General features: G+C 48.8%; 1 protein-coding gene across 1 annotated transcript in view; it reads left to right on the forward strand.

Moving 5' to 3' along the window:
- Positions 1–4,307: 4,307 nt before the first annotated feature.
- Positions 4,308–12,846, forward strand: part of fam107b (family with sequence similarity 107 member B) — a 139,482-nt gene continuing 130,943 nt past the window's right edge. Inside the window, exon 1 of the mRNA XM_078552925.1 lies at positions 4,308–4,392. Within this exon, the coding sequence (XP_078409051.1) occupies positions 4,362–4,392 (31 nt within the window). The 5' untranslated portion in view covers positions 4,308–4,361. The remainder of the gene's footprint in view (positions 4,393–12,846) is intronic.

Here is a 12,846-nt window from a genome sequence, read left to right on the forward strand (position 1 = left end):
TAGTCCTGTTGTTTAGATGTATGCATGAAGCCTGGCTCTTTGGTCTGAGGAACAGGTCACTTGTGCACAAGTAGACAAATGGCTAAAATCATTTGACTGGGAACCAAATTAACAGATAATCCTGGAAAATGTCCTCCAAAAAGTTGTGTGGGTTAGACTGCTTTGCACCAGATGAGGACGTGCACAACTTTCTAAACCTGATGAACCTCCCACATTAATAATAGGAATAGGAATCTTTCTCCCAGTGGAGTTTCAGAAAGGAAACCCCCGTGTCTAGACAAGTTACCTCCCACTTATTGACATTGGGTTAACGATTATTCATCCTGCAGCAGTTAGGATTAATTTGACAATAACTACACCGTACTAACACTTAGTTACCATCCAACTCTCAGTGAACTGTTTTTCATTTTGATAACACACGGTAACTTAATTATCTAAAACCATCTAATATACTATGTAAGATATGATAATGGAAATCAAACAGTTTAACAATAGCCTGGCTCTGTCATGATTATTGTAGCCTGTGATCTGCCAACCTCCTGTGAACACCAAAGAGATGGTAATAGTTGGATTTCCTTGGAGGCATTTGATGGTGTTCATCAGTGTCCCCATGATTTCCATCCCCGGTATAACAATATGAATACCCTGTACCACAAGGTCACATATCTGAGTGGAATGGCTCTTGGGGAATGCTGGCCCAGAATTTCAGCTGAAAAATGTCTCTTTTTTGGGTGCCCCACTGCCTCCCAAACCTTCAATATAGGGACAAGAAGTGTCACCTAATTTTGAGCTGGAGGTCCATGTCCTCCATGTTGGTGAAGACCATTGAATTGGCATTATCAAAATGACATGGGGGTTTCCTTTCTGACACTGCAACTGGAGTTAGTCTTTTCCATATGTAAATGGGGGACCTGATATCCATTTGAGGTCCACTCTGCAATGTTGGTTTCCCTGAGGCAGCTGCACTGACCAAACACAGGTCATTAAAGGGGTCACCTGTAGGGCTGCCAGGAGCAAGGCTGTGATTTTAAAATGTACTTGCTCGAATGTGAAGCTGGGAGCAGGAGGAGAGCTTGTCCTAACCCCATATTCAAAGAACATGGACTGCTGAAAATCGTCAGTTCCCTTCTTGATTGCTACCCCATGCATCTTCCCAGATCACCTCCCCCCCCCCGCCACCACCTAGTGTCGCCTCTTGACCTGATCACCCATCCTTCCTGGTTACCCCCTAACTTCTCAGTTGCCCCCCACTGTCCACTCATCCCCTTTCCAAATGTCTCCCTTCCTGATTCCCGACAACCACTTACCTGATTTGTAACCTGGGCTAAGATTCTGAATTCGATACACTGGAAGATAAGTCAGCAAGAATGTGGTAATGAATGAACAAGACCTAATGCAGGACAAATTGGGTGGCAGACAGGGCGGGAGATGGGGGGTGGAGTTGCGTGTGGGATGCACAGTCTCAGACAAGTTTGAGTTTGTGCATTATGGACATTGGGAAGCCAACAAAGAGGATATTGGAGAGGCAATTTCTGAAAGTGATGGAAGTGTAAATAAGCCGCATCATTCTTGAGGTAAGGAACGAGACTGGTGATGGTGCAGAGGTGCGAGTAAGCAACCCTTGTGATAGGTAAGATACGGAGATTGAAGCTCATTTCAGGCTCAGATAGGACATCTAGGTCACGTACTGTTTGACTCAGCCTGAGCTTCAGGACAGTGTTGGAGTCAGGAGTGCAGGTCTAGAGCTGTTGATAGAAACCAATAAGATAGCTTTGGCCTTCCCAGTGCTCAAGTGGAGAAGGTTCTGGCTCATCCACAGTTTGATGTTGGAGAAACAGTCTTGACAACACAACAGTGATCCAGAGTCAAGGTTGGTGGTCAAGAGATGGAACAGGGTTTCATCAGCATGCAAATGAAACTAGAGCAAAGCAAGACTGCCCCTTAAACAGCTCTGGATGGAAATTCACCTTGACGTCAATTGAACTGAATATCAAGTGGGAGATATAACAGGTGGCTAATGTGTTAATGTCCATTTAAGCGCTACTGTTCAAGATGGATTACCACCCCATAAACTTTACATTGAATGTATTCTTATTGTAACACAGTACATTTGCAGCAACATAATATGGCACAGCTTTGCAGACATACTTATAAATGTCCTTCAGACATTACTAGCACGAAACCCATTTTAAGAGCAATATAAACACTTTATTCAGTCCCAGCAGAGTTCAAATCTGTAACCTTCTGAGAATAAACACATCCATTTATTCAGTAAGAAGTGACAAAAGCTACATTCCACTGGTCTGATTGGAAATCTTGATCAATAATTATTAGAATAAGTGAACAGGACTTGACAGAAGTACAATATGAGACTGGTCGCCCTGGAAACAGATCTAGATTAAGCCCTGTTACACTCACCTAGCTGAGGTCAGGCATGAATTTAATGAGGCTTGAATGTACTAACATATTTGTTCTGCTTCCCTCTTTCAGCTTCGCACTGCAGGAATTTTAAGTGATCCTGAAGCTTAATTAAAAATTAAATATTTGCCGTCAATTAAAATCTAAAAAATGTTTAATTTCCATTTGATTTCCTCAATGCAGTAAGAAAATTGTGTTGGAACAACACGGATGTTAAAGATAATTAACTATTTTCTTTGCTTAAAAAACATTGCAGTATATTTAAAAATCATCCAGCAGTCATTTCCTATTAAGGCCAGAGGAGACCCGGAAGAATATGACTCATTTATGTTGCAAGAGCATCACTGAAGCGTCAAGTGTCACACCACTGGCATCCAGTTTGTGCGGTGGCTTTATAAACATTACTTGGATCAATGTCCTCTCATCCTAAACATGGACTGTTGTTGCTGAAGCCTGAAAGTTAAGAAAATGAAGAATTTCATCCAATGTGTTTCAATCCCAGCCTCAGAATTGTGCATCTGAGTGAGACTGGCAAGTTAATACCAAATCCGGGATCTTAACAGTAGCAAATGTTAATGTTCGATATTGGGAATAAAAGCAGAAAATGCTGGAAATGCGCTATGCATCAGTTGGCCTCTGAAAGAGAAAACATAGGTTGGCATTTAAACGGAGACTTTTCAGCAAATACTGGAAAGATCTCTACCCAAAACATTACCACAGAATCATAGAAGGAGACCATTCTGCCCATTAAGTCCATGCTCACTCTCTATATAAACGATTCAGCCAGTCCCGCTGCCCCTATCGTTTTTTATCTTCATTTTTTATTTTCATGTGTTTATCTAATTCCCTTTGGAAATCCACAGTTGAATTTGCCTCAGGCAGTACATTCCAGATCCTAATCATACATTGCGCTAAAAAAAGTTTTCTCAGGTTGCCTTTGGTTTTTTTCCTGATTACCTTAAATCCGTGTCCTCTGTTTCTCGACCCCTCAGCCAAAGGGAACAGTTTCTCTCCATCTACTAGGTCTAGGCCACTCGTGACTTTTTGTTCATACACTGACAGTTGCCTCAAGTTTACAGCACATTTTGTTTTTAATTTAATGGCAAATTAGGGCACTTTTGTGACTAGTCGTGACCATTAGGAATTGTATGTGGGCCAGTAGCAAGAGGAGATTTTTACCCCAAGATTCAACCCTGTGTCCCAGAGGTGGAGGGGCAGATTGATATCACAATGCATCACCATTTGCCCAAGAACATTTAACATATTATGTTATTTATATTACCAAGAAGGATCAAATATCCTTTTGCAGTTGTGTAGAATTGGATCTGAAAAGAAGAGTATTATCTCTGCAATGAAAATGGAGTATTATGTGTTTCTCATGTGTTGGTGCAGACTCGATGGGCTGAAGGGCCTCTTCTGCACTGTGTGATTCTGTGATTCTGTGACATTTGACTGCTGTTATAGCATCTTGCTTCAGAACTGAGGGCAAACAGGAAGTGCGTATCCTTTTACCTGTGCCTAACACAACCACACAGCAAACCACAGCTCATCCGGTTTCAAACTGTGTTGCATTTCATGTTTTAACTCCTTTAAAAGATACATTTTTTTACAAATATGGTAAGTTTAACAGAGTTGCAGACTAAACCTATGGTTTCATTTTTGACGTGGGGGTGTTTAATATTTATTGTGAGTGCACCCCTTAAAGCAGATTGCGAACTGTACCATCGCAGAGCTGAGTTTACAGAATAGTTTGCACTGACTCCAAGATATGAAAGCTTATCGCTGTTGCCTCTTAAGGCTCAGGGTTTTTTTTTTGTCTTGATCATAAGCTGCTATTTTGCTCCTAATTCTTGTTTTTTATTCTGTTTGTCTTTTCACTATCTTCTGCGGTTTCTGCTAAGCAGCAACACTCATATGAAGGGGAGTTATCTACATTACCAGATATGCCAGCAACAGTTAATGGACCATTATCAGGTACAGTGCAGTATACTCTTATCGGCAACTTCCGTGCAGAATTGCTTCAATGTGTGTAGTTCACAGTTAGCAGATTGTTCCTCTTGCTTGGCTAATCGTAGGGGTGCATTGATTTCCAATACCTTATCTGCGATTGTGAACTTTTCCAGAGTGGAACTTTTGAAGACACAGTAATCTCTAGAAGGTCTGGCTCGCTTGGGTGCTTCTCCCTTAAGTATGAGTTTAAATTGTGGGCTTATCCTACCACTTTAAAAGGCTGGATGTTAATTTTAAAGGGTCACAACTTCCACAGACATTTTTCCCGATCATCTGCTGTAACTTTGTCAAACAAACTGTTGAGGAAACTGCGGGCAAACGGCACAAAGAGTGACTTTCTCGCTGACATTATGGTGCCTGTGTGGAGCTCAGTCCCTCAGTGTTTTAGTTTTACAATTGGACGATACAAATCACTTCAAGAAATTAGATGCTGTAGGAAGAGAGGGAAGGTTTAAGGATATGGTGAGAAAAAGTCAGATCATGCTGAGATCAGTCAGAATTGTTTTGGGCCTGTTGGCTTGATCATGTCCTTTTTTTGGTTACATTTGCATGTGTTCATTCTGCTGTGTGTTCATTTAAAAAATGATTTTAATGTTTGCCTATTTTAAAAAAAAGGTCAGGGCTGAATTTTCCCATCCTGCCCATGGTGGACTCCATGGTGGGTGGGAGCGGAAAATCTAACAGGAGGCAAAAAAATCGGAAACCTGCCGGCGTCAAAATAGTTTGTGATTCTCCCGATGGCGGGTTAATGGCGGGTCGGGTATCCTGCTGAGTAGTGGCGTGAACGCCATTTGCATTCATTGCCATCTCACGAATGCTCATTAAATTGGCTGCTGGCCAGAATCGCGTGCTGCGGGGAAATCACATTGGCCTGTGGCTGCCCGAGGACCTTGCCCTGACTCCTTGGGGAGATGGTGAATGTGGAGGGAGGTCAAGGTGCCGCGTCCCCTTGTCACCTACACTCGATGGTGCCCACCAAGGTGTGCGGCCATAGAGTCCAGGGCCATGGAAATCCAGCAAAACCTGCTGGAGCAAGATGTCCGTGGTGGCCGTCAACCTTACCATGGTGACCTCGTGGCGCTGCCAGGTTGGAGCCACGACATCAGAGAGAACGCGGACGGACTCGCCCACCCTTTGCTCCAGTCTGCTGAGTGACTGTTGAATCTCTGCCTGATGTCCCGCTGCCTGTTGTTGCATCTCCAGCGTTGAGTCGGTGGCCGCTCGCAGAGGCTCATCATCTGAATCAGACTGAGCGGGTGGCTGGTCTCCAGCAGCCCTCCGAGTGCCGGAGACCTGGGCAGTCCCTGTCTCCAACTGCTGCAGGGATGTGTCAGTGAGGTGTTCTCCAGTAGGTGAAGCTGAGCCTAATGTAGAACTACGCCTCCCCAGGGTGTGTGTCTATGTGTGGTGGAGGTGTGCGCTGTGACAGTTCTTCCAGAGCTTCCTCTTCTGACATGGTCCTGGGGCTGGGGCTGTCCTGTGGGCCTTGATCGGCTGGTGCCTATAAGATAGAGAATAGTTTTAGTCGATGAGCAAGAGCATGAGAAGACTGCATGTCACTCACTGTGATGGTGAGGATATGATGAACTGATGGGGGTGTGATCCCTATGAGGTTGCTGAGTCAATCCGATCTCCCCTTCCCCAGCGATCCCGGCTGCAACCTGCTCCAATTCACTGAGGGCGATGATGTCAGCCATGCCTCCCTCTGCCTGTGCTCTTTCCCACTTGTTGTTGGGCGAGCTTGACCTTCGATGAGGACAAACGAAAGGCATGTTATGAGAAGGGATGGAGCAGAGGTTGTGAAAGATGCATGCCCCCTGTGTGTGTGTGGTGAGCCCTCCCCAGCAGGTCTGAGGATGGAGTGTGAGCAGCGAGATCGATAGGGATGGTGGCAATGTGAAAGTTTCCATGAGGCAATCAGTAATGATATGTGTCCCCCGCTTAATGACTGTGTGAAATCCCTAAAGAGAGTAACCTCTTGATTATGTGATGCCATGGAGAGAGTTTGATGTTGAAGGATGACTTATCCTGGCAGAGTGGATGAGATCATTCATCCTCTTCCTGCACTGGATGGCGTTTCTGGGGTGGTTGCCAGGCACGCTGATGTCTCCTGCGATGGCCTCCCAACCCAGAGAGGTGCTTCCTGGAACCATCCCTGGGATATAGGACATCCCTCTGCGCCCACACCCCTCTGATCAAGGCCTTGTGGCTGAAGCGGGGCTGCTGCCTTCTTCTTGAGGCTCTCAAACTTCTTCTTTTGACTCAAAGACATCTCTGTGCACGTCCTGGAAACAGGTGGGCCGGAGAGAGGGAGATGTATGTGTCCGGGTGGCGTATAAATATGGCGCTCAGACCTTTGAACCCACCAGGTAACGGTGGGGTGGGTGAATCAACTCCCGACCCGCCAGATGATTCAGAGAGATACGAGTCTGTGCATAATTAATGAGCTTCCAAGTGTGGAATCGGGCACAATTTTCTACCATTCCGAGCAGCAGGGTCCACACTTAGGGCGGGATCTTCCAGCTCCTCCCTCTGGCGGGATCTTCCTGTCCCACCCAAGTCAGCGCAGATTTGAATGGCTGGCCGCATTCGCCAGGGCAGGGCCGGGAAATCCCGGCCTTCATTTCAAACATAGAAAATTCCAGCCGTGCTTTCTCAGTAAGTGCTTTAACATGTTTCACTGAGGTTTAGCTCTTTCTAATTAGACAATAAGAGGGTTATCATCACCGAGTTTCAATTTGTTAAATTGACCTGAAAAGCAACTGTGTTTATTGCTGCACACACCTGGGGTTCCCTTTTCATTGAGCCTCGATGTAGATCTTTCCCTCAAAGCAGGAATTAATGTAAATTCAAAATGGTTAGCTGAAAGCAAAACATTCCTACTTCTCTTTAGCTCTGAGAAGACTCCCTTTGTCTTTTTGTCCATGACATCTTTGTCCATCTCTCCTTAGCTCCCACCAAATGTGACCCGCTCTCCAGCATCACCTGCTCCACCTCCCTTAAACAGTCAAAATTTAATCACATTTCCATGTCGCTTTGGGTAGAATTTTCCGGCTGACGTGCGGATGGCGGAGCTCACACATCAGCGCGTAAAATGACGCGCGCTGACACCGTGCAAGTGTGCCGATGTCAGCGTGCGCCCTCGTGATATTAATCGAAGGGCTCGTTAAGCCCCTGAACTTGCCAATTGTGTCTGATTTTGAGGGGCCCGTGCGAACTTCGGGTCGGCGCACGGGCCCAACGGGAAGGCGGGTAGGAGATTATTTAAGAAAACTTTTGCAATGTCGGGATATGTGGACTCAGAGGTGGTTGTTCATGTTTTACATGAAGTTATAATTGATGAAAGTGTTTAAAACATACCTGTGTGATTGTTAATAGTTCCCATCGATGTCCAAGAGCTTCTTGTGTATTTTGAAACCAGTCTGCAGACAGTAATCTTTATCGGGCCTGCAGCTTTCCGGAGGCCTCCATTCAGCCTGGGGATATGGGTTCTGACCTCTCCACTGGAGGCAGCTCCTCTGAGGAGGAAGGGAGGGATAGAATAAGGAGGAGGCCAGGAGTGGACAATCAGCCTCCAGGGGAGCCACCTTTGGGAGGCCAGGCGCAGGCACAAGGGGCGCAGGGCCAAGAGGTTGTCCAAGGCAGAAGGGGGCCGCAGAAGATGCCACTATCCTGCTGCTGGGGTTTACAGGCGGCGAAGCAGCTACCTCAATATGTCTGAGGTGCAGTGCCGAAGGAGGCTCCGACTCTCAAGGGAGACAGTCAACTCTATCTGTCAGATGATTGTCCCTGAGATCTCCCCTAACTGTGTGGGTGGACACCCCATGCCAGCGGCTCTGAAGGTCACAGTTGCCCTCAACTTCTATGCCTCTGGCTCCTTCCAGGGCTCGGTGGGTGATCTTTGTGGTGTCTCCCAATCAGCTGTCCACACTTGTGTCAAGCAGGTTACAGACGCTCTGTTCAGACGGGTATCCACCTTCATCCACTTCTGCTGCGACCAGGCAAGTCAGGCACAGCGAGCCAGAGGCTTCGCGGCCATTGCTGGCTTCCCCCGTGTCCAGGGTGCTATAGACTGTACACATGTGGCCATCAAGGCACATCTCCGCCATCCAAGAACAGAAGCTGAGCAGCGGTACAACAGGAGCCAGGGCATCACAAGGGCTGTGCTGGACAGAGCCATCGGTCTTCTCAAGATGCACTTCCGTTGCCTGGACCACTCAGGGGGCGCACTCCAGTACCCCCCCCAGATCGTGATAGTGGTAGCATGCTGCGCTCTGCACAATCTTGCGCTGGAAAGGGGGGACGCAGTGGGTGATGAAGACCTTGACGCAGTGGATGAGGCTGCACATGATGAACCCAGCAGTGGCTCAGAGGATGAGGAAGCACAGGGCGATGATGAGGGGCAGCACGCCAACCCGCTACTACACCAAGGAGGCAGGGACACCCGGGACACTTTAATCCAAAGAACCTTCAGCTAGCTCCACACACATGGATCAGCAGGACCAGCATTGCCTGGAACTTCCACACGTGGCACTTAGGTGCCACATCTTCCACCTCATCAGCTGCAACTAAGGGCTTAGTACAGAAACATCAATGTCCACTCAAACACTCATGATAAATATTTGAAAAAGAAAAATGCACCACAAACAAAAGACCCTCAGCCAAGGTTACAAAGGTGGACTTTATTTTGTCCAAAACAAAAACACACACCACTTGTTAACGATCACAAAAATATGGGTCCCTATTCTAAGGCCAACACAAAATCACCAGTGACATACCCGGGGAGAGCCTAACGTGCCTTATGCTTACATTTCCGGGTGCTACGTCTTGGTGCTGCCCCATCGCTCAGAGTGGCTTGTGAGCCAGCCTGCTGACCCTGCTGTCCTATTGGCCTAGATGACCTTGGCGGGCGTCCTCTGACCCGTGGAGCCTGTGCTGGCCCCGCCTGGGAGGGAGTGGTCAGCTCCTGAACTGGCACCTCCCCAGTTGTCGCAGCCTCAATGGAAGCAACGGTCACTGGCAGAGGGGCGGAGGAGCTGCTGCCCTCATCCGGAGCGCACTGAGAGGAGCTCGCAGAGACAACAGGCAGCTACTGCACCGACGTGAGGTCCAAATCTACCCCCCTGCTCACCGCAGATGGATGGGCACCGAGTGCTGGCGCTTGGTGTCCACAACATCTCCCACAATGGAAAACATCACCTGTGGCCAGTACTGCTGTGAGGGTTTGCAGGTCAGAGCGTAACCCAATTATATTTTGATCCATTTGGTGGAAGCCCCTCTCTATGAGAGTCGCCAATCTCTCATTGAAGGAATCCTGATGCTCTGCCCTGAGGGCGGATTCTTCGTGTGCACTCTGCCTAGACTCCTCCATCACAGAGAGCAACTGAACCATTCCCTCATGCAACCCTGCCAGATGCAAACGCACTTCCTGCTACCTGTCCTGCAGCTGCTGCAATGGGGACAACTCCAGAGGCACGTCCTCAGTGCTGGACTCAGCATGTGCCTCGTCCCCTGCAGCCCTCCGGCTGCTGGAGCCATCGGCACTCTCTGCCCCTACCATCTCCTCCAGCTATCGTGATGTGCCCTCTCCATTGTGACCCGGGACACTAGCCGACGGTAAAGTCCCCACCGAGGTGTGTGTGTCTGCGCTGGTGCCTGGCTGGCTGAAATGATGTGCCGCAAGTTGCACATGTTGGCTCTCAGGTGTGGAGGGGGGGCTGTGGGGTCGAGGTGTGGGTCACTCTGGTGGTGATGCTGAAATTAACAACAAGGACACTGCATCAGTTAGCGTTCATTCACTTCAACCTTTCATCCCTTTCCCCCCCCAGCCTCATAAGTCGCTCACTCTTCAAGACCCTTAGGAGAAGAACATTGGTGAGGTGGAAAAGAGTCAAGACAGGCCCCAAGCATTAAACGCACATGTGAACAGGCTGGTTAGATGGCCTCAGGAATGGCACATGGCATATTATGAACCATAGGAGTGGGGAGAGTGCAGAGGTACCTGACCTGGATGCATCGTGGCCTGGATAGTTACGGGGCTGAGGAAACATCGCAAACAGTAGCGACATTTGCCGTCGACCACAGGAGATTGAGAGGTCACATTATTGGCCTTCATTCCGTAAGGAGGGGCACAGACCGGGTGGGCAGAAGGCAACACAGGGATGAGTAATGTGGTGGCATTGGTCTAAGTTGAGTGCCATGAGGTTCACAGCTGAGGTGCTGAGGACCTTTTGGACAAAGTAATGTGGGGCGCACTGGCTGAAAGGGTGTAGGAGGTCCCAAACCCCCGAAAATGGAATAAGTCTTTGGGTGTGCAGCGGCAATCCAATGGTATGTTAGACCATGGCGATAGTGGTCACAAATGGGATAAGGTGACTTTGGTAGGTGGTGGAGATGCGCATCCTCAAGGGGATGAGGGACCTTTGTGTATGACCCACATGTCTGACTGTATCAGTCTGTGAATGAGCAGTGTTTCAGCATTAACGATTGCAGCAACCATCAGTGGTTTGAATGGTGTGCAGACAGAGTGGATGGGACTGTGGACCTCAAATACCTGCCCGCTGGACCCCAGCCTCGCTGCCCCCGGCCGCCCTGGCCTCCTGACTGATATCCAGCTCAGTGTCCTGCTCTTCAAAGGGCGTGTGGCACTGCAGGTCCACCTCCAGTCCTCTGGCGCTCCCGGGCATTGTGGTGAGTTTTTGCCTGCAAAACAGAGAAGAGGATTTATTGGGTCTGATCGCTCATGTACTCTGCACGTGCACACCACACCCCAACCACCGTGGCCCATCTGAGGCCTCCAGCGGCTCCTGTCCACACGACTGGTGATCAGTCCCCAGAAGATAGTACGGCTGGTCCCAAATCCCTCCCCCAACGGCCACATTCGGCATCCATCACTTTGAATAACACACGGGCTTAGTGCCCATGGCAAGGAGGATCAAATAGGTGCGGTGCCATTGCCAGCAGATGGAACTTGCCCAAAACACCTTGAGGCTCCCCTTTCACCATCTCATTACCATCAATATGACATGTGTTGGAGTTCTGAGTATGTGTCGTGCAGCCTCCCCTGCAGGTTGTCCCCAGACTATTCAAATGCCACAAACACCAACATATGCTGCGGGGAGAATCCATCTTCCCCTCAATCACTAAGGCTATTTGCCCACCCAGCGTGCGACAGATGCCCTAAGCAGTAACGGCAGCCATACATGGTGGGGGGGTGGGGGGGAAAGGCTAAGGCTGCTTTCTGCCTCAAATAGCCCAGACAGACATGGTACCACCCATCCGGAGCGCAGCAAATCATTGAATCATTTCCTGCACTGGGTGCCACTGCGCCGCACATTATCATGGGCACTTACAGCCTCGCCCACCTCCTCCCACGCCTGGCTGGTGACATGGGGGGCCCTCGTCCTCCCATCCTCCGCATACAGCAGGTGCCGACAGATGCCCACATCTTGCAGGGGGACAGCAAGGGCATGCATCAGTGACCCCCCGCTGGCCTCTCCTGCAGCCTGCCCCCCTCCTCCTGCTCATGCTGCTGTCCACTCGGTCCTCCCTCCCTCCCTCTCTCCCCGAGTGGCCATGGTGCATTGCCTCGAGCAGGCTGCCTGGCCACTCTTTATACAGGCTGCTGCTCCCCCATTGGAACCGGCAGTCTGAGGCCGCCCGACACCGCGTCTATTTTCCTATTCTCCACTGGAGTCGCTTACCCGCGGGGTGGGCCTTAATTGGCCGCCCGCGGAAAATGGTGGTGCGGCCCGTTTCTCCAGCGACAATCGGCCGCCCACCTGCCGCCGTGTAGGCCGGGCCCGCCCACCCGGCAAACGGAAAATTCTGGCCTTTAGCTCTGAAGGAGAGTCATATGGACTCGAAACGTTTAACTGTTTCTCTCTCCACAGATGCTGCCAGAACTGCTGAGTTTTTCCAGCATTTTCTGTTTTTATTTCAAAGTGGTTAGCCTCAGAGGCAGGTCTGTGGTCTGAGCATAATTAAGAGTTTTATGCTATTACACAAAAGGAATTGCATTATCAGGGCTCTGGCCTCTCTACATCAATAAAAGGGAAACAATCTCTGTGAGGGTTTCTCCTGATTCTCCAATCTAACTTTGGAGGGAGACCAGCAGAAACACTGGGAAATGGAGTTCGTGGTGTTTAGGCCATTGGGTTTTAACAAAGTTACAGCAGACAAGGGCCCCCTAGGAAAATTCACCCTTCAAAACCGACCCTAAAACAGCTTGCTATCATAACCTCAACAAAAGAGGAGGGAAGGAAATTCTTCACTGGAAAAGGAAGTTACTATCGTTGTTATTTGTGCGTTTTCATGCAGATTAATAGGCGGTTTATTCCTGTGTTCAGTTATCAACAGTGGACTGAGGAATCTTATTTCGGAAATCTACAATTCTTTGGGTCTGAAATGGACAGCTCT

Source organism: Cetorhinus maximus, chromosome 12 (genome assembly GCF_964194155.1).
Source record: "Cetorhinus maximus chromosome 12, sCetMax3.hap1.1, whole genome shotgun sequence".
Classification (NCBI taxonomy): Eukaryota; Metazoa; Chordata; class Chondrichthyes; order Lamniformes; family Cetorhinidae; genus Cetorhinus; species Cetorhinus maximus.